This window comes from Symphalangus syndactylus, chromosome 21 (genome assembly GCF_028878055.3).
Source record: "Symphalangus syndactylus isolate Jambi chromosome 21, NHGRI_mSymSyn1-v2.1_pri, whole genome shotgun sequence".
Taxonomy (NCBI): Eukaryota; Metazoa; Chordata; class Mammalia; order Primates; family Hylobatidae; genus Symphalangus; species Symphalangus syndactylus.
The window spans coordinates 31,651,461-31,677,731 of NC_072443.2; the positions used below are offsets into that span (position 1 = coordinate 31,651,461).

Sequence of the window (26,271 nt, forward strand, 5' to 3'; positions counted from 1 at the left end):
TTTTCAGTGGTCTCATCACCTGAGACCACTGTTGACATTTGTGGGACAGGCACTGGAATACTAAACATCTTGCCCTTCAAGCACAGTGAAGGACTGTACTACCCAAAATGGCAATATTGCTTTCATTGAGAAACTTGTCTTCTGATTTTTCTTAAGGTCTAAAGATTGGTAGGGAAAATGTACCTCTAGTTTTCCATACAGATTTGAAAGACTTCGTTCAGTTGGCTCTCCTATAAGGACATGGAATAGAGAGATGAAGAACTTGGGTGGCTGAGCTGTAGTTGCTTTCAAGATCAAACTCTAGCAGGATTTGCTGGAAGAGTTCTTTTAATTATCCTGCAAAAGTTGTTGCCTATTGCCTGCTTCATCAAATTGGATAATTTAATCAAATCAGATTGATTCCATTCTTTTGTATTTTAAATAGACCGATTAATTGATCAGGTGTAAATATTAACAAAGAGATATAATTTCATGCATTTTAGGGAATATTTAAGGTATATAGACGAGGGAAAATTACGGTTTATCCTCTGGAGAAACCTGAACCTTTCTCCTTCAAAGCCTGAAAACCCTTTGCACACTGGAATTGACACAACCACACAGGGCCAATTTGAGATCTGTATCTCAAGACAGAACTGAAAGGTTGAAGAAAATTTCCCCTTCATGATTAAAGCCAGGGAAGGTATATAAAAATCATTTTAGAATTAGCTCAGTTTTCCTCTGTGGTTAATAAAAACAAGTCTAGTGAATAAAGAACTAAAAAAGAAATGTTGTTGCATCACCAAGTTTGCTCATCTGAGAAAATAAAATAGGGTCGCATCAAGATCTTCCAAGATAGAAATAAAGTAGACTTGTTGACAGGTAGGGAGCAGCTGAGCACCATAATGGATTGCCAAATGAAATGACAGCCTCTGTGCCCTGGCAATATTTAGGAATATGAAAAGTAGTCCATGAGCCCAAAGATGCCAAGTATCTTGAGCTCCCATAATTCTTGGATTTAAAGTTGCTGATAAATACTTGACAAGCCAATAAAATGGAACTTAATTGATAGATGTGCAGGACGTTATTCCTTCTTCCACTCCCAAAACAGTCACGTTAGAGCTCTGAAGTTGGCTGAATTATCTCTCAGGGAATATAACAATAGATTTATTTTCATAAAGCTATAAAACTCTGAAGTTAGGATCTATTTTCATGAGACCTTCTCTTGGGTCTTAGTTGTCTGTTGTACGATTTTTCTCTCCCAGCTGAGATTAACAGTATTTCTTTTGATGTGAAATAGCTTTTTGGAGCTTTGGATTATACTTCATACAAGATCATCTTAACTCTTCTGTTATACCTCTCAAGCCACAAAGTCACTGGTTCTTATATAGTATATCAGTAATTACATATGTGGGAAGTCTTCCAAGACGAGATTTTGTTCTGCCTTCTGATTTGTGAAGCAAAATGCAATTAAAATAAGCAGCAATTAAATAATATATTATCTGTTCAGCAAACTAAAGAAATAGTATTTGTGACTGATTGTAATTTGGCATTAGCAGCACCGATGTACTAGACTACAAGTTATTATTAATGAAATTGTCATACCAGCTGTGCTGTAATTGCCTGATCTTTAGGGGATAGAGGAGATTATTTTCTTAGGCTCTAGACCCTTTCCACCTTTGCATAATGAATCATTCAGAGCAAACATTGTGTGTGAGATCATTAGTTCATTAGTAAAAGAGTATGTGTCTATCAGAAACCTAATTTTTCCTCTAATAATTTGCCGTTTGTCTATATTTTATTTTTTCCTTTGTCATCATTCAATATTCATTATATTTTCCTTCATGACTTATACTAGGTGCCTTTTTAGGTACTTCAGCTTACATAAAATGTATAGAATTTTTCTAAAGTATAATTTCTAGAAGAAATTTGTATGTATGCATTTATATAGTTGTATATCTCAAAGTCATAGTACCTGCTTGGATTTATTCCTCTGTTTTCCCAGTATCCATATTCGTATTGTATTTCTAAGGAGTCTCTTCCTGTCTTTCCCATGGTCATCCTACTATCTCTGCCCTGCCTCTTATGTCTATGTCGTAGGTCTTGTCAAAAACTTGACAATGAAAAGGGACGAAAATAACTTTAAAGGCCACTTTCCTCCAACTTGGGTTATGTTATAGAACAGAGCATGATGGCAGGAATAGGATTTCCCTTTCCTTCTAAAAATGAATTATCCAGTAAATTCTAATCTAACTAACTCACAATGCCATTCAGCTGAATCAGCCCAAACTTAATGTTTTCTGAGTCATCTCTCTGTTATTTTAAAATATTTTTAAAGGAAAGCTTTAAATTATGTGTCTAAATTTAATTGTAACTTCCTAAGAGATTTGTTTTACATGTTTTTACATGTACTGATAATGTATGAAGCATTGTTTACAAAAGTATTAGAAGTCAGTTCTCTATAGAATAGTAATTTTTCGGTGGAAGTAGGATCATGGAGAAAAAATTGTGTTGAAATTATGCTTATCTTGACTTATTAGACTCACTTCTTCACCTTACTCCTTCTATCTTTACATAGTTCCTTGGCCTATTATCAAACATACTGTTGATCCTTCTTATATTTTTTTCAATCCACACTTACATTTTAAGACTAAAATCAAAAATGGTTAAGGCATTGAGTATTTAAAAAAAAATCACAGTGGGAATAAAAGAAGCAGGTTTACAAGATTGAAAAGACAGAATCCCCTCTTTGAGGTGGAGCCAAGCCAATAGTACTTTCAGTCTTGCAGAGCCGAGATGTGATGATAGATCTCCTATTAGGAAATTTTAGCTTCCAGATTGGACAGAGTTCTGTATCTTTCTCCATAACTGTTTGAAAGTCTCCGCTGCCACCAAATTTCTTCAGGAATATGGTGGCAGCACCTTTGCAAGTGTAAAATGTATACCTGATACAATTTTGAGTTCCTTAACAATGCATGCACGTCCAGCCCAATGAAGTGGCTCCTCCCTCTCTATGAATCTTAACTTGATTGTGACTGATTGACTCAGAGAACTTATTCAAGTCAGTAAATGCACATGCCCTGCAGGTGGGAGCACATTGCTATAAATTATTGCATAGGAATATATTTTTTCATTGGGTGCTCATTACTTACCAGTCCAATACAGAAAAGGCAGCCTAGTCTTAGAACAAAACCCTTGCTCTTTATAGATATACATATATATAGTTTAAAAACATGAAACTATAGAACCTGGGCAAAAGCCGCCACCACCAGAGTTACGCCTGACATTTGTTTCTGACAACAGATGTGAAGAGCAGGTTCACTTAATTCACCTTACTCACTGACCTTGAAAAAGTATCATGCTAGGCTCATGCTGAAGTGGCTCCTGTGTCACTGCAACTTCTTACCCCCAAAACATTCATTTTTCAGCAAACCTTGAACATTAATGTTCTGGAAAGGTTATTGTCAATGTCCTTCTGGCACCCCTCCTAATCTCTCGGCTTGTCGTTTGGCCCTTTTGTTTTCTGCCCAGCTGTGAAGTTGAGGTGCAAAGGAGATTGATACCTTCAGAATACAGGTCATCTCCCCAAAAACTTAAGTGGAGACCTAAGCCAGTTTGCATACCAGCAATGAATGATTTTTTTTCCTAAGGAAGCTGAAGCTGATGCAGATATTCCCTCAAGAAATTTGGTAGGGAAAGTGATGGGATGGAAGCTTGAGATACCATGGTAGAGTGAAGAGCAGTTGTGAATATTTGTTTTCTGAATGATTCCTTCTAAAAGCCCTTCTGCATTTTACTTTCTACCATTCTTCCTCCTCCGTGGATACTTCTACATTAATGTAATAATTGACTAAGGAAAAGATGTAATAGTAAATTTCCTTATATTTGCTATTTATTACAGATTTTGACTTTATTTTCTGTAGACAAAATACCCAACATACACACTATGCTGATTGGGAGAAATCAGATTTTTCACTTCTTGACTCTAAAATGGCTGCTTTTCAGTGACTACAATTAGATCTTATCTGTTTCTTTTCGAGTTTGCCACTTTCTTTTTTCATCTGAAGTTGTCATTTACTTAGAGCAGTTTTATATCTATAATTTGGGGGGTGGCCAGAAGAAAGGAATTTTAAAAATTTAAGTTTACAGAAGCTCTTCTATGTACAAAACTACTATGATTGTTATTTTTTCATTTAAAATTGACAAGCTCTATCTTTAGCTTAGTCTTCAAATTACTTTTTAGATTTCTCTGACTATGATTGGGTCCAAAAATATCTATTTCTTTTCTTCTTTCCTAACACACTGCATACGTCAAATCATTTTGCTTTTGTGAACTACTTCTTTATATCATTCTTCCTATGAGCCAATACCCTATTATTAAGTTATTTTCCTACAGGTAAATCACTAGGATCTTTATAATCCTGAGTAGTAATTTTTCTCCTTTCTCCTACTTTTGTTTTCCATGACTGCCTATGTATCATTCAGGTCCACCAGCCTAGTTTCCTGGGTTGTATAAAACACATGAGGCAGTGATTGCAAGTAGATTTTAGAGACACCTGTAATATTAGTGTAGTAGGTACATGTGATATATTTTCTTTGTACTTGTTAAATTTATTTTCTTTTCTCTCGTTGCTCACTTTTTCCCAAAGAAGCAAACAGAGAGGCATTTCTAGTTTCGTTTCAAACCACCACTAGCCAGTTTAGAAGCATTTGCTATTGGTTATTTAGAAGGATTGCTTAGTGTAGTCATCAAAAAACACTTGCACAGATTTATGATATCAGTAATAACAGCAGCAGCTATAATTTCTTGAGCTCTTACTTTGTGATAAGCAGTGCCTTAAGAGCTTTATTTATTCATGGAATAAATATTGAGAACCTGTCATGTGCTAAGAACCATTGTGGGCATTTAGATTATATCTGTGGATGAAAACAACCCTACTACTGCCATCAAGATTACATTATAATGGGGGAACCAGAAAATAAATAAGCCTAAAAAATAAGCAAAATATATAATTTGTTTGAAGGTGAGACGTACAGTGGAAAAAGAATTGGTTGATAAAGCAACTAAGCAAAAGATCAACAAGAAAAGACTTGAACCAACACTACAAACCAACTAGAACTAATAAACATATAGAACTCTCCACTCAGTAATGGCAGAATGTATATTCTTCACAAGCATACATGGAACAATCTCCACAGTAGACCATATGCTAATCCATAAAACAAACCAATAAATGTAAAAGGATTGAAATAATGCAGAGTGTGTTCTCTGACCATAGTACAATGAAATTTAAAAATCAGTAGTAGAAAAAAATTGGAGAAATTCACGAATATATAGAAATTAAATACACTCCTACATTACCATCACACCAAAAATCAAAGAGAAATCAGAAAGTACTTTGAAATGAATAAAAATGAAGACACAGTATAAGAGACTTTAAGAGATGCATCTAAAGCAAACTTAGAGGGAAAATTATAGCTCTAAATGCCTATATTAAGAAAGAAATCTCAAATAAGTAGCCTAGCCTTCTACTGTAAGACACTCAAAAAAGAAGAGCAAACCAAACTCAAAGGAAGCAGAAGAAAGGAAATAATAAAGATTAGAGAAGAAGTTGATGAAATGAAATTAATTAAATAATACTAAAACAATAGAGAAAAATCAAAGAAACCAAAAAGTTGTCCTTTGAAAATAACAAAATTGAGAAATTTTAGCTAGATTGACCAAGAAAAAAGAGAGAAGACTCAAATTATTAGAATCAGAGATTAAATAGAAGACATTACTACTGACTACAGAAATGAAATGGATTATAAAACAATACTATAAACAACTAAAGCCAATAGATTAGATAACATGTATGAAATGAACAATTCCTAAAAAGACACAAACTACTGAAACTGCCTTAAGAAATAGATAATCTTGATAGATGCATAACTAATAAAGACATTGAACTGGTAATTTTTAAAGTACCTGGAAAAAAAAAAAAAAAGCCCAGGCCCAGATGGCATCACCACTGTATTCTACCAAACATTTAAAGAAGAATTTACACCAGTTTTTCACAAATGAATCCAGAAATTACAAGAAAAGTAAACACTTCCCAATTCATTCTGTGAGGCCTGTATTACTTTAATGTCAAAGACATTCAAGACATTCTCAAGACAAACACATCACAAGAAATGAAAACTGCAGATCAATATCTCTTACAAATATGAACACAGAAATCCTCAACAAAACACTAGCAAACCAAATTCAGCAACATATAAGAAATTATACATCATGACTAAATGGGATTTTACCTCAGGACTGCAAGTTTGCTTTAATATTCAAAAACCAATTAGTGTAACATACCCTACTAATAGAATACAAAACAGAAACCACTTGATCATCCCAATAGATCTAGGAAAGCATTTGATAAAAGTCAATGCCCTTTAAAAAAAAAAAAAAAAAAAACTCAGCAACTAGGATTAAAAGGGAACTTCCTCAGCCTGATAAAAGGCATCTACAAAAAATACACAGCTAACATGATACTTAATGGTAAAATATTGGATGCTTTCCCCCTAGGCAAAGGGGCAATACAAGAATGTCCACTCTCACCACTTATTCAACATTGTACTAGAGGTTCTAGCCAGGGCAATTAGGTAAGAAATAGAAACAAAAGGTATCTACATTAGAAAGGAGGAGGTAAAATTATCTTTATTCTCAGATTACATGACCTTGTATATAGAAAATCCTAAGGAATCCACCAAAAAACTATTACAGCTAATAAATGAGTTTAGTAGAGCTGTGGGTTATAAGATCATTAGATAAAACTTATTGATATTTTGATACACTTGAACAATGAACAATCTCAAAATGAGATTAGGAACACAATTCCATTTACAATAGCATCAAAAAGAGTAAAGTACTTAGAAATAAATTTAACAAAAGTGCAGTATAATGAAAACTACAAAACATTGTTGAAACAAATATGATAGAAATTAATAGAAAAACGTCCCATGTTCATGGATTGGAGGACTTCTTATTGTTAAGATGGAAACACTCTCCCAAATTGATCTATAGGTTCAACCCAACCCCTCTTAGAATCCCAGCTGACTTCTTTGTAGAAATTGACAGATGAGCCTAAAATTAATGTGGAATTGCAAGATATCCAGAAGAACCAAAACAATCTTAAAAGAGAAAAAAGTAGTAGTTGATTTCAAAACTAGTTACAAAACAATGGTAATCAAGAGATGTTATACTAGAATAAAGATAGACATATAAATCAGTGCAATAGAATTGGTAGAGAACCTGTCATAAACCCATACATTTTTGGTCAACTAATTTTCAACAAGGGTGCCAAGAATATCCAATGAGAACCGTAGAGTCTTTCCAAAAAATGATTCTGGATCAACTGAGTGTCTACATTCAAATGAGGTTGGACACTTACCTCATACAGTGTACAAAATTTAACTTAAAATAGATCACAGACTTAAATGTTAAAGCTAGAACAATAAAACTTTCAAAGCAAATGGGCAAATCTTTATAACCTCAGATTTGGCAGTGAATCCTTAAATATGATACCAAAAGCCCAAGCAACAGAAGACAAAATAGATAAATTGGACCGTATCAAAATTTGAATCTTCTGTGCTTCAAAGAACACTGCCAAGAAAGTGAAAAGACATCCCACAGAATGGGAGAAAATATTTGCAAATCACATATCTGATAAGAAACTTTTATCTAGACTATATAAGGAATATTTACAACTCGGCAGTAAAAAAGACAGCTCATAAAAACAGGCAAGTGATCTGAATAGATACTTCTCCAAATAAGATATATAACAAGTACGTGGCCGATAAGTACATGAAAATACAGTTGACATCATCAGTCATCAGGGAAATGCATATCAAAACCACAATGGGAATGATACCATTTCACATCCTTAGGATGGCCATAATAAAAAAGATAGATAATAACAAATGTTGACAAAGATGTAGAGAAATTGAAATCCTTATACACTGCTAGTGGGAATGCGAAGTTGTGCAGCTGCTTTCTTAGATAGTCTAGTAGGTCCTCAAAAGCCTAAACATAGAGTTACCACATGACCTAGGAAGTCCATTTCTAAGTATATGCGCTATAGAAATGAACACCTGTGTCTCATACAAAAGCTTATACTTGAATGTTTATAACCGTGTTATTTATAATAGTCAAAAGGTGGAAATAATCCAAATGTCTGCCAACTGTTTTGTTGTTGTTGTTGTTTGCTTGTTTGTTTGTTTTCTGAGACAGAGTCTCACTGTCACCAGGCTGGAGTGCAGAGGTACGATCTTGGCTCACTGCAACCTCTGCCTCCTGGATTCAAGTGATTCTCCTGCCATAGCCTCCTGAGTAGCTGGGACTACAGGCGCGTGCCACCACACCCAGCTAATGTTTGTATTTCTAGTAGAGACGGGGTTTCACCATGTTGGCCAGGATGGTTTTGATCTCTTGACATCGTGATCTACCCGCTTTGGCCCCCCAAAGTGCTGGGATTACAGACGTGAGCCACTGCGCCTGGCCCACCAACTGTTGAATGAATAAACAATCCATTAAATGGAATATTATTCAGCCCTGATACATGCTGTAGCATGGAGGAACCTTGAAAACATTATGCTAAGTCAAAAATCACATTATATGATTCTATTTATATGAAATTTCCAGAATAGGCAAATGTATAGAGACAGGAGATTGGAGGTTGCTTAGGGAGAGGGGGAATACAGGTATAGGAGGAGTAATATTAAAAAGGTTTGGAATTCATTTTTGAGGTGATGAAATGTTCAAAAATTGGTGCCAGTTGCAAATATCTGAATATAAACACAAGTTTTATACTTTAAATGGGTGAATTGTATGGTATGTTAATTATATTTCAACAAAGCTGTTTTTAAAAATCAGTTAAAAGAATAGGTTTGTGAGGGAATGGGAGATCAAACGATGGGCATGGGGTTGCGGTTTTATATAGAGTGGTCTGAAGATAGTTAAGTAAAGCCTTGAAGGAGGTGAGGAAGTTAGCTGTGCGGACATCTTGGAGAAGAACATTTTCTAGGCAAGGTAATGGCTGGTTCAGAGATCCTAAAGTCAGGAACGCTGAGACTACATGTGCAGAGGACTGCCAGGAGGCCCATGCAGCTAGAGAGACTCAAAGGAAAGGAGTGGCAGGATGTGAGGTTATGGAGGTAATGGAGCTCTGGATCTCTTAAGTCCTTGTAAGATAGTATAAGATTGCTGACTTTTCATATACACTCAATATAAGAGGTTTGGCTGGGGTGATGCATTTTTGAGTCTTCAACCTATAGCTGGTATTTATTTTATTTTATTTTATTTTATTTTATTTTATTTTATTTTAAAGCCCTGACACTAGAGGTAATCACCAGATGAGTGAGAATAGAAACGAGGACAAGGACCAAGCCCAGAGCTTTCCAAAATTAAGAGGTCAGGGAAAAGAATAAGCAAAGAAGACAGAGGGAAAGATCAGTGATGGCAAAGAGAAAAGAAGAGAAGGTGGTATCCTAGAAGCCCAATGAAGGAGGCATTCAAGGCAGAGGGTGTGGCTGTAGTGGTCAGAAGCTACAGGAACAGCCCGGCGCAATAAGGACCCACAATTGGCCTTCACAGCATGGGGATACTGGATGACCCCTTGAAGAGCAGTTTTCCATGAGTGGCAGGGCAGAAACCTAGTTGTAGTGAGTTTAAGACAGAATGAGGCTGGGCACAGTGGCTCACACCTGTAATCCCAGCATTTTGGGAGGCCAAGGTGGGCGGATTGCTTGAGCCCAGCCTGGGCAACATGGCGAAACCCCGATTTTACAAAAAAAAAAAAAAAAAAAATACAAAAAATTAGCCAGGCATGGTGATCCCCACCTGTAGTCCTAGTTACTCAGGAGGCTGAGGTGGGAGGATTGCTTGAGCCCAGGAGGTGGAAGTTGCAGTGAACCGAGGTCATGCCACTGCACTCCAGCCTGGTGACAGAGTGAGACCCTGTCTCAATAAATAAATAAATAAATGAATAAATAAATAAGTAAGTAAATAAATAAAGACAGAATGGAAAGAGAGAAACTGGAGACAGCATGGGCAACCCTTCTGTGGAATTTTTGCTACAGGAGGAATGAAGAACTAAGGCAGTAACTGATGTGAGGGAAGTTAGGTTAGGAGCCACCTTTTTCTTTTCTGAGTTAAAAGAAATGTTTGTATACCGATGGAATGGCCCATTAGAGAGGGAGAAATGATGGTGTTGAGCTGGACAAAGGAGGGTGGGGCTATGTCATGGGTGGAGGAACTGTGACCAGATGGGAGCGGCAAATGGTTCACCTGTGGCCAGAAGGGAGAGCATGTAGTTGCAGCTGTTGGTAGGTGGAGAGATGCCACCGGGGCTTTGGGGAAGTCAGCGCTGTTGCTGGTATTTCTGATTGTTCACTGAAAAAAAAAAAAAAAAATCTCAATTTTGTTTCTTTATCTGAGAAAACTAAGAATCTGAAACATCTCCCCCTTCCACCCAGAATAAAGTTTTTTGGCAGATATTTTCTCTTTTTAAGTCACTTTTTTCTTCTTAGATTATTCTCAGAAAAGGCCAGAAAGCTATCTAATGCTGTTGGGTCAGCTGCTGTCCTCAAAGTGCTATCCTTGTTGTGAAAAGCAGTTTCATTGGAGAGATAAAACACATATGCCATCCTTTCCTTCATGGTATTTAGGAGTCTAAAGTAAAATCTTTTCTCTATTACACACTCTAGCCACTTTGCTGTTATTGGTTGTAGTTTGTATCTGTATCTACAGTTTCTGCTTAGGGAGTCCCAGCCCTAATGGAGGCTTTGCCCAATACATTTCTAAGGAAAATCTCACTGGGGTTAAATAAGCCTTAAAAGGGGGCTGAGCACCAGTTAAGTAAGTGAAGATGCAAGATGACATTTATTGAGACTCAATTTGCTTATTCCACAGGAGGGAGGAGGGTGGAATTGTTGAGAAATACACAATATTTTTTATGAAACATTGTGAATTTAAAATATATTTATATTAATATTGTCTGTAGGTCCTTTCCAGTCTCAGAAAAAGAACTTATTCCACAAAATTGTCAGCAAATATAAGCACAAAAAGGAGAAGCCCAATGTTCCGGAAAAAGGTATTGGTGCCCTCCATCCTCCGTGAAGGGTTCTTGGTCACCTCCATTGTGATTCATCTTTGAGTAATGCTTCCGTGCACTGCCTTTGCCTTGTCCTCCCCTCTGCTTGCTTCAATGCCATCAGCTCCTGACGCGGGTGTTCTCATTCTTTCCGGACTCTGCAGCTAATGCAAATCTCCTTCACTTGGATTCCTGTTCAAATCCATATTTGTCTCTATTTTCAGAGCCCCATATGAATCCTAAAATTGCCTCTTCTCATCTGTATTTGGTGCGTTTTGCAATTCAGTCTTCTTGACCACTTATCCATTTATTTTCTTTGACTATTCTTGGTTTTCACATGTTTGGCAGCCCTTCATACTATGACCACATTTTCCTACTTCATGAAATCTTACAGTTTCATGTTCATGTGAAAGTGCCACCGTTTCTGTACTTCCTCTGACACTTGAGGATTCTTGTGGACCCTCTTCTCCACTCTTAAGTTGTAACCTGTGTCTCTTTTTCCCCCACCTCTCGTTTGCCAGGCTCTTCTTCCGACCTCTTTCAGTCACATGCCTGTTACTTGAAAGGACAGTAGAGACTGATTGCACTCTGTCCCCTCTTTACTCGGAACGTCTGTCTCGTTGGTATGATCTTGATGGGCCTTTAAACCTCTTCAGGGCTCATCTTAAGATCTCTTTCTTCCCGTAGTGCAGGACTCCTATTCTTATTTCACATAAAAGATAAATCTTCCCATCTGGCTCAGTGCAGCCAAGTATTCTGTAGGTCGGGTTTTCTTTAGCATCTCCCTGCATGTTAGTGTCGTGACTGCCATAAACCATCTCATCCAGTGCCCATTTGCATCCTACTTGCATGGCCAGATGTGAAGCATTCCGTGTTTCTTGAATGAGGCTTTAAATGCAGCTGTCTCCTGTGTGTAGACATGTGTGTCTGTACGTTCCTGTATGTAACCTTTTACTTAATTTGGGCCTTCTTTTCACTTCCACTTCAGCTTAGTTTTGTTTTGTATATTGATATTATTTTTTCTTCTGCTTCCAGTAAAGAAACATTATTCATTAGGTGAAAATAGCAGCTTTTTTCATTCCCTTTTACTGATCTTCAGATTACTTTTGATTAAAGTTACAGAAATAATCCAACACTATATTTCATAAAAAACAAAAATTTTATTTTTAATCCATTTTCTGTACAGCCTCATTATTTTAGTTGACAAATACCATTTTAAGAATTAAGTAATTGACATAAAATTCAGCTTCATTTGTGTGATGTTTCAAAAGTTAGTTTGTATATCATCTTGTTTTTGTAGTATGGGTATCTACTAAGAGTAGAGTTTCACTTTTCTTTCCTTTTCTGTCATTGTTTTTAGGAAGTGGGGATAAATGGTCAAACAAGCAACTCTTCTTGGATGCCATTCACCCTACAGAAGGTAAGACAAGCAATGTTATTTAATTTCAGACAGTCGGAGCTGGAAATGACATAAGTTGTATAGGTTTTTAAAAGGTATAATTTATATAGGTTCAACCAACAGCATTAGACTTATGTGTTCATAATTAGGTTATTTTTAATTTTCGCATCAAAACTGCTATTTGGGGGACTCTTGCCAAGGGTCAGACAATGTGTCATGTGGTGTTTAATCTGGTAAAGGGCGATTTGTAACCTTTGAATCACATTAATCAGAGATTAGAGTTTTTCATAGCTAGATATATTCAGCATTGCAGTTCATGTTGCAGGCAGATGCTTATGCCCAGTGGGAGTTGGAATGACAACCTGGTTGGCTGGGCATGGGCAGGCCTGCAGGAGTAACTTCTGACCTGGATGTTTTCCTAGCCTATTAAAATGAAACACCCCAGCAAGGCACAGTGGCTCACGCCTGTAATCCTAGTACCTCGGGAGGCCAAGGCGGGCAGATCACAAGGTCAGGAGTTTGAGACTAGCCTGACCAACATGGTGAAACCCCGTCTCTACTAAAAATACAAAAATTAGTCAGCTGTGGTGGCATGTGCCTGTAATCCCAGCTACTCCGTCAGGAGGCTGAGGCAGGAGAATCGCTTGAACCTGGGAGGTGGAAGTTTCGGTGAGCCAAGATCATACCACTGCACTCCAGCCTGGGCAACAACAACAACAAAAAAGAATAGAACACTCCGAGGCTTATGGGTAGCCCAAGAAAAATCCGGTATTAACTAGTCATGTTATAAGTCCTAGGTGCAGATTTGATTTTGAAATTTCTCACAGCCATATTTATTTGTGACTTTATATAATTAGTGTTAAGCGTTGAGCCCTTTGGTGAAGCCTAATTTCTTCAATGGTTAAGAGGCCACCTCTCCCTTCTTCCTGTTGATTCTCTTTTTTCGTTGCAGATATTTTAAAAGAGCTGACATTTTTGTAGGGCTTAATTAGGAGTCACTTCATTTGAAAACTAGAAGGGATTTTAGAGATGATTTGTTTCAACTCCTTTGATTCACTTATATCCAGAAATGGGACCTTCATGACCTAGTCCACATCTTTTAATTGTCAAATATGCTATCATTCCTTTACTGAAAATGAGGAAAAAATAAAATGCACAATTCACTTAAGTCACTTATCAGAAATATTCATGTTTTTAAGAGAGCTAGCAAAAATGGTCCAGTTTGAATTCATGTTAAACATAAGTATTTTTGATTTAGTAGGCATCGTTTACATGAGCCACATCAGCTTCCATGTCATTTTACTTTTACAGAAAACGCCAGCACTGCATCGATTATCTCACTTGTTGATTCACATTCACAACCTCTATGGAATATTCTGCTTCAGTGCTGGCAAAACAAAATATGAATTCTGCTGTTCACAGCATTAAATCCTAACATCCTCACATTGATACATTAGCTCTTGTATATTTTAAAAATATATTCCATATAGTTTTTTTAATGTAAGGCACTGATGAACTAGCAGAAGAGTTTGAAGGACATTTAGGACCACTTTACTCTTTACTTAAAATGATACTGTTCTAAGTACTTTGTTCTGTTTTTTTAAACACTGAAAACCCTACAGAGGTACCAGAGCAAGTGCAGTGTGGTAGAAAGAGCACTTACCTGGGAATTAGGAAATCTGGGTTCTAGTCTCAGACCTGCCACTAATCAGCATTTTTCAGTAGGACAAATTGTTTAACCTCACTAGGATTACTCTCCACATTGGTATTAAGTACATATATAATTTGTGTGTTTAGAGATTGAGTGAATGGTGAGATGTAGTAGTACACAGACTGTAAATTCTGTTTCCCCTCTAACACTTGATAATGATTTTATTGCTCTGGTATCTTGAGTAAGTATTGTGACACTAGAAATACTATATTCTGTAGCCCTAATTTTCTACTTTTGGGGACAGAAAAGTAAATCACTTTTGAGTCTTACAGGCAGTCCCAGGCTTTAGTAGAAATACAGTTATAATTGGTGATATTTAATTATGTTTATTATTAATGTATATGAAACAACTTTTGGAGAATATGCGCTGAAGAATGCATGTCCATTATTTAGTGTAGAGTACAAACTCGTTTTATGTGGCCAGGAGAAACAGGAATCAATTTGAGCATCAGAAATTACTAGTAATTTAAAGTAACCATTTTTGGTTTTTTATTTTCTTACTATCTCCGCCATTTACTTGTTTGTGTAGTGACTATGTGCTTTGTGAGTTTTCTAGGCCTTTAATCCTCTCTCTCATCTATGACTATATCACTGCTTATTGAAACTTCACCTTGGAGAGGGTATAAATATGTGACAGAAAATATAGCAATAATATAGAATAATTTTAACATTTGTAAGATTAAAATCCTGCTCAAATGTTAGACAGGAATTGTTTGTAGCTGATGTCTTTAATAGAAATATTGAGTCAACTGATGCTATATAACTGTTCAGCTATTCTGACTTCTAAAGTAGATGACTTCAAGTTCACTATGTTTTCTTTATACTGCCCTGTGAACAGGCGCCTTGCAATCTTTTTTTTTTTTTCCAAAATATCAGAAATATTTAGATGCTTGGTAATATGTTTAAATGCTAAGTTTATAATGTGTCTTAAGCCTGGGCTTTTACAATTCAAAATTGTTAAACCACTTTCTGAAATTTCGGTATATATGTATTAAAAAAAATTGTCCACAGCCTAGAATTAAAAGTAGGATTTTCAAATAAACCAAGAACACTTACCTCCTACCTCTGCCACTGTGTTTATCTTTCCACCTAGTTATGGTGTCATATGCTTATGCTTTAAGCTGGAAGTTTCTAATTGTAATAATGATGATGATAACTAATACTTACTACCACTTTATAGTTTACAGGGGGCTTTCATATATATATATATATATATATATATATATATATATATATATATATTTTTTTTTTTTTTTTTTTTTTTTTTTTTCAATTTCATCTTAACAGCATTCCCAGTGAATTAAGGAGGGTTTATCAGCCCCGAATACATGGTAAGGAATGATGGCCTGAGCAACACAAGCAGATAGGGAAGAAACCATCTCTCCATTTAAGTACATCGGCTACTACATTTTCTGTTTTTCATATTTGTAGACTTTTAACCCTCATTTGGTTCAGATATTGAAAATATAAATGGTATTTCACAAGGGGGGAAAAAACCCCAAAACCTAGGACTAGGAATCTCTGTTAAAGTTCACTTCTTTGCAGTGTATAAATCTAATTACAGGCAGGAAAATTCTGGTTTATAGTTAGATTTTCACACACGATCCACAGTGCCCAGTCTAACTCGATCTCTTTTCTTAAGTTTGAAATAGTTGCTATATAACTTCAGCAAAGTCTCCCAGGATGTTGGATAAAGCTCATTCGTTTCTTTTTCCTGTGTTCTATTCAGCATCTGACTGCTGTTTCAGCTCATGGGAGACCTACCAAAGGCAATTAGATTCCAGATCTGGCTATAATAATTTCAGTGCAAGTTTGAAACCCCAGTTGGAATGTGAATTCATGACTCTGGAGCACTCTAGTGGCCTCATGGGGTACAATAGAAGAGCAATGCTGCTTTCCCAAAAAACCTACTCCACATTTTGGGATCAGAGTTTGGAAAACAAGACGGTCTCTTATTGCTACATTCCTGATGTGGCTCCAGGAGTGAGCTTGCATTATCACTCTCAGATGATACGCACCAAGTGTGTTATGGTTATTGTTTGGGTGTAAAAACTAGCCCTGTGGACTTGTTCTGAAGTGCTCGGGTAGTTTTGTGTGCTCAATTGAAAGCCGGAAAAGAAATGACTAATTTGTTTTGAAGACAAAGCCTTTCTTTTCTTACATTTCCATTAGGTTGCGGGTTGTCGGGAGGAACTAGCTTGCTGTCTTTGTACTCAGCTTTTGTGCTTGTTTCCCTCTCTGAAGTTTTTTCATCTCATGTCCCTCACCACCAAGCTTTTGTCTGCTTTGCCAGTGTCATTGGGCTCAAATCTACTGTTTTGTTCCGGAAAACTACTTCTTGGACACAGTCCCATCTGCCTTCCCTAATTCTTCTGTCTTAGGGGAAGGGTCTCCCTGAGGGCTGATCCTGAAGGCTGTCCTCGGTCTAAACCACCAAACAAGACCGTACGTTCTGGGGTTAACCCTTGGGTCAGAACATGAATCTGGACCCTTATCCTCTTCCAAACTCTAGGAAGGTCACATTACATACCTTTTGCAAATGTGCGTCATCTGCAGGGCCCATCATTGCATTTTGATGTAATAGTAGGTCTAGAGGAGACCTCTAGTTAATTGGCATTACCTTCTTTTGGGGGACTTATGAGAACCTCCAACATAGTCTCTTTTTTTTTGCCTCTTCCACTTGGTCTGCAGTCTGATTCACTCCTTTACTTTCCTGCAAGGTACTGACCCTTGGGACTTGAGTATTGCTGGCCTGCTTTGGGCCCCCGGACTCTTTGCCTGCTGGTTTCTGAGCTTTCCCTAGTCGCAGTCTGGTTTTAGGCAGAAACTGTACCTCTATTTGCAATCAACCCTTTTGCAGCTGTGCCTTACGCTTCTTACTGTGTTTTTACCGATTCATCTGGAACAAACTAGAAAAGGAACAACTATTAAGTAGAAATGAAACCATTTGAAGGCTCACCAAACAAACAAAAACAGTGCTAGTCACGGGAGTACTGTTTCCCAGCCTGTGACTCTGGAGCTGACTGGTGGCTTGTTGTTGTTGTTGTTGTTGCCGCCCCGGCCAGATCTTTGATTGTAGCCTAGGTAGCAAAAATATTTTAGGGCTAGATGGCTCCTTTAAAGCGAATACAGTCCAACCTCCGTCTCTGAATGAAGAAACAGAGGCCCATGGTCAGTTGGACTGCAGTTAGTAAATTTAAAAGTCAGGAGTAGAATTCTGGTCTCTCTGTGACTGTTACTTCCATTACCCCATGGTCTCTGTGTAAAAAGCAAGTCATCTTTCCCAACCGACTTGTTGTTTTTCTGGTATCCATGCCTTTTCATTTACCTCCTTGGTTCTTCTTTCCGCAGTCAGTTCTAATGTAAGATATGATACACCTTTCCATCTTTGGAACCCCACTATATACCCTTATTTCTACATGTTCTGTACTTTCCTGGGAAGGGGAAGTAGAAAAGGGAAGAGGTTAATGTTCTTTCTGGAGTGTCCATCCACAATGTAGTGATTCTGTTGGAGAGGTAAACAAGACTTCTGTAATCAGAAGGGACAGCTGATGGATCTGGATAAGAAATTAGAAATCTTGAAGCTTATGAATGTGCAGTAGATGTTATTTAATGCTCATTGTAAATTCAGATTTTGGGCTTCTTTATACTTAAAGGAGGCTTTGAATTTTAAGGCTAAAATAGAATCATGCATCATCTTTGGAGTGTTTCTAACTGCATTATTTTTTATTTTGCTGGAAGCTTTTATTGAAGTTTAAACTAAAAAAAAAAAAGTCTTAAAATATGTACCACCAATGGCCTATGTTAAGCTAAATATCAAAGTATAAATATTCTAAGACTAAGTATAATAACTGAGTAAATTAGTCCACCATTGAGGTAGATCTATTTGACCTGAGAATAGATCTGCAATCTAAAAGGAGTATTTTTTTCTGACTTTTGATTACTTACTTGAAAAGGTGTTTGGGAGCATTGCCAAGTAGTTTTTTAAAACAACTGTTATCTTAAGCCTGTCTGCACACAGCCATCTGTTATGCAATATTGAGGTAAGGCCAAACCACAAATGATGGTGTGATTTCTGCTTTACATACTTTCTTTTGATGTAATTGAAATTATTTCCCACTTGTTTAGGAATGTGAAGCCTGGAATCAGCCCTTCTTTTGAAACATCTTTTAAAGACAAGGTGCCATGATTTCCAGGACAAATAATCTTATTAATTCATAGCCTTCTTTCTTGAGGATGTACCTAAATCCATTAAACACCTAGATTAAACATTTTAAATGAGGGCTGTGCAAGTGTTTATACCAACAAGTTCATTTTTTCACACCCTGAGTTATTCTTGCTCTAGTTTTTTTTTCCTCTTATTTTAGCTTTTCTTCCAAATATATATATATATATCTTTATTGCCAATGTCTACCTTCAGATATGCCTCCTCTGGATTTAGTTTGCTTAGGGCTTGTCATGTCTGACATTAGTTTTCTGACCCACATTCTCCTTTTCTTTGTCAAAAATAATTTCTATGTCTATCCTAAGAAATTCGATAGTTAAAAATTATGAAAGTGCTTCTTTTCCCTGCTTAAAAGCCCTTGGTTCACTGGAATTTCTTTAAAGTCCCAATCATAAAACTCAACTATGTTATACCCCTAAACACTTACTAAACTCATATCTACACATCTTTTCTTACTTTTAAGTTAAGGTCAGGAGGGGGTAAACTGCTAAGAAAATGAGTATATAAGAAAAGACACAAGCATCCCCAATCTGTGTAAACCACGAGAAAAGTCTGTGGTACAGGTGTCTTCCTTGCTCTTGACAGGGTGACTCAGAATATAGGAGTGTGCTATGAAATGATTTATTGGGGTTACAATTAGAATACCTAAAACTAGCCTCTCCACAAGCCAGGATGACATGTGGGACTTCATTAAATTATCTCACTAAGTGTATTCCTTGTTTTAGAATTCAGTGAATGAAAGAGAGTTTCTTTCCTTGGCGTGCTGGCTTCAACAATGTTTGTCCTGTCCTTACTGCACAGTCAATCTACATGAAAGAAAGTCAGGCCTCAATTTCTTTTCTGATCAATTCAACCTGGTGCTTGAAAGCAAATGTCCCAACCATAAATATAAATTTAAGAAGCACATATTTAATTTTAGTGTCCTCTGAAGAAATTTCTTTTACCGTCCTCTCTAGGCCAACTGGCCAAAAGGATCTCTCAGATGGGGACCCTCATCACAACTAGGACTTGGGGTCTGTTAGGACATATTTACTCAGATTTACCTAAATTATTGTCCCCACCAACTTGCAACACCCAAAGACTTAGAAAATGTAAAAAAGAGGGAGTATCTTAATTCACTGCATTTAATTTATCAAAGCAAATATCAATTGGTAGTAAACAAGTTAGAGGCAACGTTTTATTTCATTTTTTCCATCAGTACTTTGAAAACTCTGAGTGTAAATTCTCCATCAGATAGGTCAGAAATTTAGACATGTTTCCTTCTAAGAGCAACGTTGGTGCCTTCTGTTTTTGTGAGTAACTATGCATGGTATTTCCTATTTCAGCCATATTTTCAGAAGACAGAAACACCACAGAGCCTGTTCATAAGGTTAAAAATATCCCATCCATTTTCAACACTCCAGAGCCAACAACAATGCAAGAACCTTTGGTGGGCAGCCAAAAGAGAAAAGCAAGGAAAACCAAGATTACACACCTTGTCAGGACAGCAGATGGCCGGGTATCACCAGCAGGAGGTACTTTGGGTAAGAAGAGAGAGCTTTAGACTAGAGGTGTCCAATCTTTTGGCTTCCCTGGGCCACACTGGAAGAAGAATTGTCTTGAGCCACAAATAAAATACACTAACAATAGCCAATGAGCTAAAAAAACAAAATACGACAAAAAAACAGGCCAGGCGTGGTGGCTCACGTCTGTAATCCGAACACTTTGGGAGGCCGAGGTGGGTGGATCACAAGGTCAGGAGATCGAGACCATCTTGGCTAACACTGTGAAACCCCGTCTTTACTAAAAATACAAAAAATTAGCCGGGCGTGGTGATGGGCGCCTGTAGTCCTAGCTACTCGGGAGGCTGAGGCAGGAGAATGGCGTGAACCCAGAAGTCGGAGGTTGCAGTGAGCCGAGATCACGCCACTGCACTCCAGCCTGGGCAACAGGGTGAGACTCTGTCTCAAGAACAACAACAACAACAAATGCAAAAAAATCTCAGAATGTTTTAAGAAAGTTTATGAATTTGTGTTGGGCTGCATTCAAGGCTGTCCCGGGCCACATGCAGCCTGCAGGCCATGGGTTGGACAAGCTTGCTTTAGGCAGAGATATCCAGAGCAAGCAGATGACCACCATGTCAGCAAATGACTGTAAGCAACTGTGGTTCCCACTGAAAAAATGAATCTGTTCTGCAGCTTTCTACAGACCTCCAAACACGTTTTATTCCATGTTTAAAATCATAGCTAGTTTTCCAAGAGCATATCTGAATTCCTAGAAAAGAAAGTTTTTAGGACTGTCATCTTCCCTTTATCTTTCTCAACGTGCACAAAAGCAATCTTAATTCCAGGAGATCCTAGACTATTAAAGATACTAGATGAATCAGTATTTGACCATGGTCTGCTATTCGTGTCACTACAAGCCAGAGTACCAGGCATTCAAACGGGTAGATTAAGTTTAAAATGCATCCAACATCCACTTCCTGTATAACTGGTTCAGACCATGCAGGGAGCCTGAGAATGCTTCTGGATTTCTTGAGTTGTCTGATTTAATTCAACCAAATGGTGAATTTCTCCATTTTCAATTATGGCCTGTGGTCTGTTTGCTGTTCCTGGTAGCTTCTTTGGCAGTAGAATGACCTGAGGAGCCCGAGGGAAGGGGTGTGGCCAGTGAGTGATACTGAGACCCCCCGGCCCCAAAATCTTGGAGTGCTATACCAGCTAGGTACTAGTGGCCTCGGCTGTTGCCTTTCTGCCTCTCAGCACCTCCGCAATTTTATTTTATGTGATTTGGGTTAATCTAGGTGTTAATAGAGGGGAACTATTTGCTTAGTTAGAGGACAGTTCATGAATTTTGTGCACTTTTATTGTGTGTTTTGAATATTTAGATTGTTAGAAACATAGAGTATATTAAAGGCCCTGATTTTGCCCTGTCATATGAGAGAAAAAATTCAAAGAAGTGGAATTTTTTGTTTGAGTACATTCAATACAATAGAAGTAGAATGAGGGCTAAAACCTAGATGTGCTGATGTTTAGCCCAGCAGTCCCCTCCCTCCTTTTCTGTCCAATCTGAGTTCGTTCTGTGACTTTCAGTTTGTAGACTGTTATATCCTATTTGTTTTCACTTGGAGGAGGAGTGAAAAAATATGAGAAATAGTCCCGTTTACATAGAAAAGTGTCATACCACTTTTGTGTCCTAATAGATAATATTTAAAGCTTTTATCAGTCATTTTCTATATTTACAATTTTTTTAAACTATGATAAAAATTTCCCTTCTCTATAATGGCTACATAATAAAGAAAGTATACTCATTTGTAGCAGACTTACTTGCACAGAATTTCATCCATCTTTTTCTAAATACCAGAGGGCTTCGTCTTCTCTCCAGTAGGTCTTTAGAACAGAACAACAACTTGGGCTCTCATTAGAACTGGTTAATGTGATGTATAGGCCATCCTAAGCGTTGGTATCACAGCATACCCAATGTCCAAGTTGCCATAGTAGAGCATGCTACAGCTTCATAAGAAATGTTTAGTCAGTTGGGTTTTTAAGGGCTCTTTTACAGCATCTACAGACCCCTCTACAGAAGTCCCTTGGGTTTTATTTTAGCAGAGGCTCATTTTTCCTTCTCACTCCAAGACTGACCCATTCTTTAACCTCAGATAAAACACAGCTTCTCTTCAGCTCAGCCTCAGGGCACAGTGCTGTCCATAGTTGCAATTGAGCTTAATAAAAGAGCTTTGTTACCGAGGAGAAGAGATTCTGTAAAAGCCTTAATATTCGATGGGTAGCAAAAGTGAACAGTAGAGAACGTTAGCTCTTTTTACGTTGACTGGCACAGCATTTTCTGTGTCTCTTCTCTGGAGAGAACAGAGTGATCTTCTCATGATGGATTTCTCTTTTGTTACAGATGACAAACCAAAGGAACAACTGCAGAGGAGTCTCCCTAAAGCAACTGAGACAGACTGCAATGACGAATGCTCACACAACACCGAGGTCGGGGAGACGCGGAGCAGTACTCCAGAAATGCCTGCCGTGTCTGCGTTCTTTAGCCTCGCTGCACTGGCTGAAGTGGCAGCCATGGAAAATGTGCACAGGTTAGTGGTAGAACGTGGAAGGAGAAAGCAACATGGAAACCAGATCAACCTCTTTGATGTGATTTGTGACATTTTTTACAGGGCATTGGGGTTCAAACTTGGTTCAAGAGCACTATTGGTTATATGAGGTATTACAAAAGTATATATGCTAATTAGCAGTGCGGGAAAATACCAGGGAATATAGTCAACCAAGTATTTTATTTTGAATATGTTATCCTGTGGCTAAACTTCATTTCCATAAAAAGCCTGAGAGCAGGGAAGCAGTATTATCTGACCAATGAGCTTTGGAGTCTCATTGCAGACTGAGGTTTGAGTCCTAGCTCCATCACCTGCAAACCGAAAGATCTTGACCAAGATTATTAACCTCTCTACCCTTGGTTTTTTTCCTCTAAAAAAACAGGGGCAGGTGGCACTGATTTCACAGAGATGTTATGTGGGGTAACTCTAGCATCCCAGTGCTGGTGTGTGGAATGCCCCTTATTGGTGATAGTGTTGGTGCCATCACCAGCCATCAGAAGACAGTGCAGTTCAAGGGAGAGATCATCTTGGCATCTGACTCATGGCAGCCAGAGGCCTGGATTTTTCTTCAACTCTTCTGTGATTTCCTACAAAGTGATTTTTTTCTCTGGACTTTAGTTTTCTCAGCACACACTGAGCATAGTGATATCCCCAAAGAATTACGAAGTTGTAAGCATCAGACGAGATCATAGATGTGAAAACCCTTTGAACTCAGCGAAGCCCCACAGAAAGTATATTAAGTTCTAAGTGTATAATTGGGTATTCTGCTACTTAATGGATCTTTTGGGAAGGCAAAAAAGCCTATTGTAAATTCAGGTATTTTATATTCCTATTCAAAGTGGATTACCCGTGGATGAGCTGCTTTCTTAGACTTTCAGTCTTCAGTACAAAAGAGCTCTCAACCCAGTGCAGCTTGTGTAGCCAGTTATAGGCCCCACGCTCCTTTTTCACATCCAGGTAAACCTGGAGTCCCCTGACATGAGTTTGGTTTGCTTCTTGCTATTTACCTGTCATATTACAGTTTGAGTACTTCCTCACAAATAGCCTCTAGATATTTCCAAGAAGTCAAATTCCTTTTTATGTGTACACTGCAAATTCCTAATAGCAAGTGAATGCTGACAGACATTGTTAAAATTCACTAAGGTCTCTGAGGGAGACAATGCACAGATACTTCTCCATTCGTGGAGTTGTGCAGTCAAGGATAGAGGACAAACACATACACATGCAGTGAGAATTTAAAATATCTGCCTGAATGTTATTAAGTGTCCCTGTGAATTGTGGAAATAAGAGGGAATGTAAGAATTGAGAGAGGGATCATAATTCAGGGGTAGGAAAAGGCTAGCACATAAGCAACTTGGTTGCTGCCTGTGTTCTAAGCATGGTCACACCGTTGCTCTGTTAACCAGCCCTCCATTGTTCCCAATTTGCATCAGCAGAAAGCCACAGCAAACCTTTCCAATCTCATTGTCCCCGCCCTCCACACTCCCTACCCTGCAGTTATGTGGAATCACCCCTTTCCAGATACGCCAAGCTCTTGCCTTGTACATCCTCTGATCAAGTGAACTGCTCTCCTTCTCCCCACCCTAGTCCCCGGTCCTCTTCTCTCAGTCCTCCTGATGCCCTAGGCTGTGTGTTTCTTGTTGCTCCTGCGTGCTATGCTCACACCTCTCTCAGACCACATTGGAATGTATTGATTTGTCGATGTTTCTGTCTACTTTCAGTATATTTTGAAAGCAAAACAGTGTTTTATTCTCTTGTGTTACCAGCTTGCTTAGTTCCTGTTACAACAATTGATAAATGAACAAATGAGTGGGTGAATGAATAAATGAGGTAGTTTCTGAAGTATGACTGCCTAAGTTAGATAGCAGGTATAGAAAAAATAATATGAGTAAAGGTTCTTTTTATTTTTTTTAACCTTCCATTAGAAAGAACAGTAATGATTACTAGAATTTTACCATCAACCTAATAAATGGTTAGTGTTCTTAATAGCTAGAAGGACAGATCACCCTGGAGAGTCTTAGCTGTAACTTGAGCCCTTATCTGTTAAAGCAGATCTACCCACCAGGCTTCTACCTGTAGGCTCACTGTAATTGAACCTGGGTTGCATACCAATGAATTAAGCATTACTTCAGCATCAACTCGGTTCATGGTTTAAAGGGTGGCCCATGGAGTTAGGGGTGGAAATGTACTACCTGCCCTCATGCCATGAAAAAATCTAAGTTCAGAAACCTAACTTAGACGGTTTTAGAAAATACACAAAATAGAGAGTTGGAACAAACCTTTGTTAAGAGACCGGTTTATTTACTAGAAGTTAAATTAGCTATCCCAAGTGGGCCTTTTTAGTCCCATTTTAAAGACTGTTAATTAACTTGCCAAGAGCACACAGCCAATTTGTGCCCAAGTCAAGATTTGAACTCCTTATCTCACGTACTGCCAAAGGAAAGCTTCAGTCATGTCGGAGAAAATCGTGAAGCATCTCACCTGACCCTTCCTCTGGGAGCTAGAATCATCAGTTGCAGCACATAGTCCTCTCCCACTGTGATTCTGACTTCTTTCCTTTTTCCATTGATTTAGCTGGACTTTCACCCCAATTTCTCTCTCCTTCTTGCCATCTTTTTTTACATTGCACTTTTCGTCTTTTACTTTTGTTTTTTTTTTCTTTTCTAATAGTTATTAAAATTCTTTTGGATCTTTTAATATCTTAAAAGTAAAAAGTAGCATTTTAATTTCATCTTTCTTGAACAAAGAGCTGAACATATTGAACAGATGGTATCTATAACATCCACATGTGAATAGCTTAATCCAGAGGTTTGATTCTAAAATGTTTTGCTTTTCTAAAATCCTAAATACCTTGGGCTATTAAGTGATCATTTGATTCTGAAACCCCCAAATGTTGTAATTTGTCTACATTATTTTTCTTTTTTGTGCATCAAGAGAAACTTGAGTGTAGTTACAGAGCAGGTATAAGCTAAATCTTGAAATAGCTCCTTTTGTTCTATGTACCCTGAAGAAGATACTCTTTTGAAAGGTCATCCCAATGAAAACATTGCTGATAACATCACATATTTTCAGCGCAGTGTTATGTACTACAGACCATTGTAGGTTACAGAGCAGTGAGTGTGCATTTTCTAGGATTGGTAGGCCTGTTGGAAAATGTCAAGGAAGTGCCCAGTCCTATCTTTTTAGAATGAGAAGCTCTGTAGAAATTACCAAGAATTTTGGACAGTTTTCTCATAACCATGAAGTAAATTGTATTTTTACTACTAATTATACAAAAGCTGAATGAAAAATCAGCTGTTTGGCATAGGTTCTATCCAAATGATGGAAATTTCCATGAATTTTCTAGTTCTGTCTGGAGTTCTCCCTTCATGTGTGTTGATTTTCGCCCAACTAGGGTAGATTTTGTTAAAATCTAAAATCCAGCATCAGTACTTGTTTTCTTCCTCTAAACACTCTCTGTCCATGTGCATTTGAGTTCAGAGGGTTTTATTGTTTCTTCATTCATTTTTTTTCTTGGAGTCACAGTCCATCTCTGTTTCTCTTCCAGAGTCATTGCTTTTATTATCACTAAATTACCTGAAGGTTACCAATTACTATAGGAGAACTTTCCCTTCAGGCAAGTCAAGAACAGGAATGTGTCATTTTTAGTATCAGTGGATCAACAGGAAAATTATTGTCCCAGAACCCCAGTCCTTGATTGAAATTTTCCCACTTCTTAAAGAGTTGCCCCAAATCTGTTGGTACTTA

The 26,271-nt window shown here is 37.7% G+C and overlaps 1 protein-coding gene across 15 annotated transcripts in view; it reads left to right on the forward strand.

Moving 5' to 3' along the window:
* The window catches only part of BBX (BBX high mobility group box domain containing), a 298,279-nt gene that overhangs the window by 265,853 nt on the left and 6,155 nt on the right, over nucleotides 1–26,271 (forward strand). For 9 of the 15 annotated variants that reach the window (XR_010118628.1, XM_063630605.1, XM_063630602.1 and 6 more), the window contains 4 exons: nucleotides 11,010–11,099; nucleotides 12,460–12,519; nucleotides 19,760–19,957; nucleotides 22,320–22,506. Coding sequence is in view for 14 of the 15 variants with exons in the window: in XM_063630605.1 (XP_063486675.1) it covers nucleotides 11,010–11,099; nucleotides 12,460–12,519; nucleotides 19,760–19,957; nucleotides 22,320–22,506 (535 nt within the window). In the remaining variant the exon portion in view is untranslated. The remainder of the gene's footprint in view (nucleotides 1–11,009; nucleotides 11,100–12,459; nucleotides 12,520–19,759; nucleotides 19,958–22,319; nucleotides 22,507–26,271) is intronic. The other 6 variants (XM_055260307.2, XM_055260315.2, XM_063630606.1 and 3 more) reach the window with 6 other exon arrangements.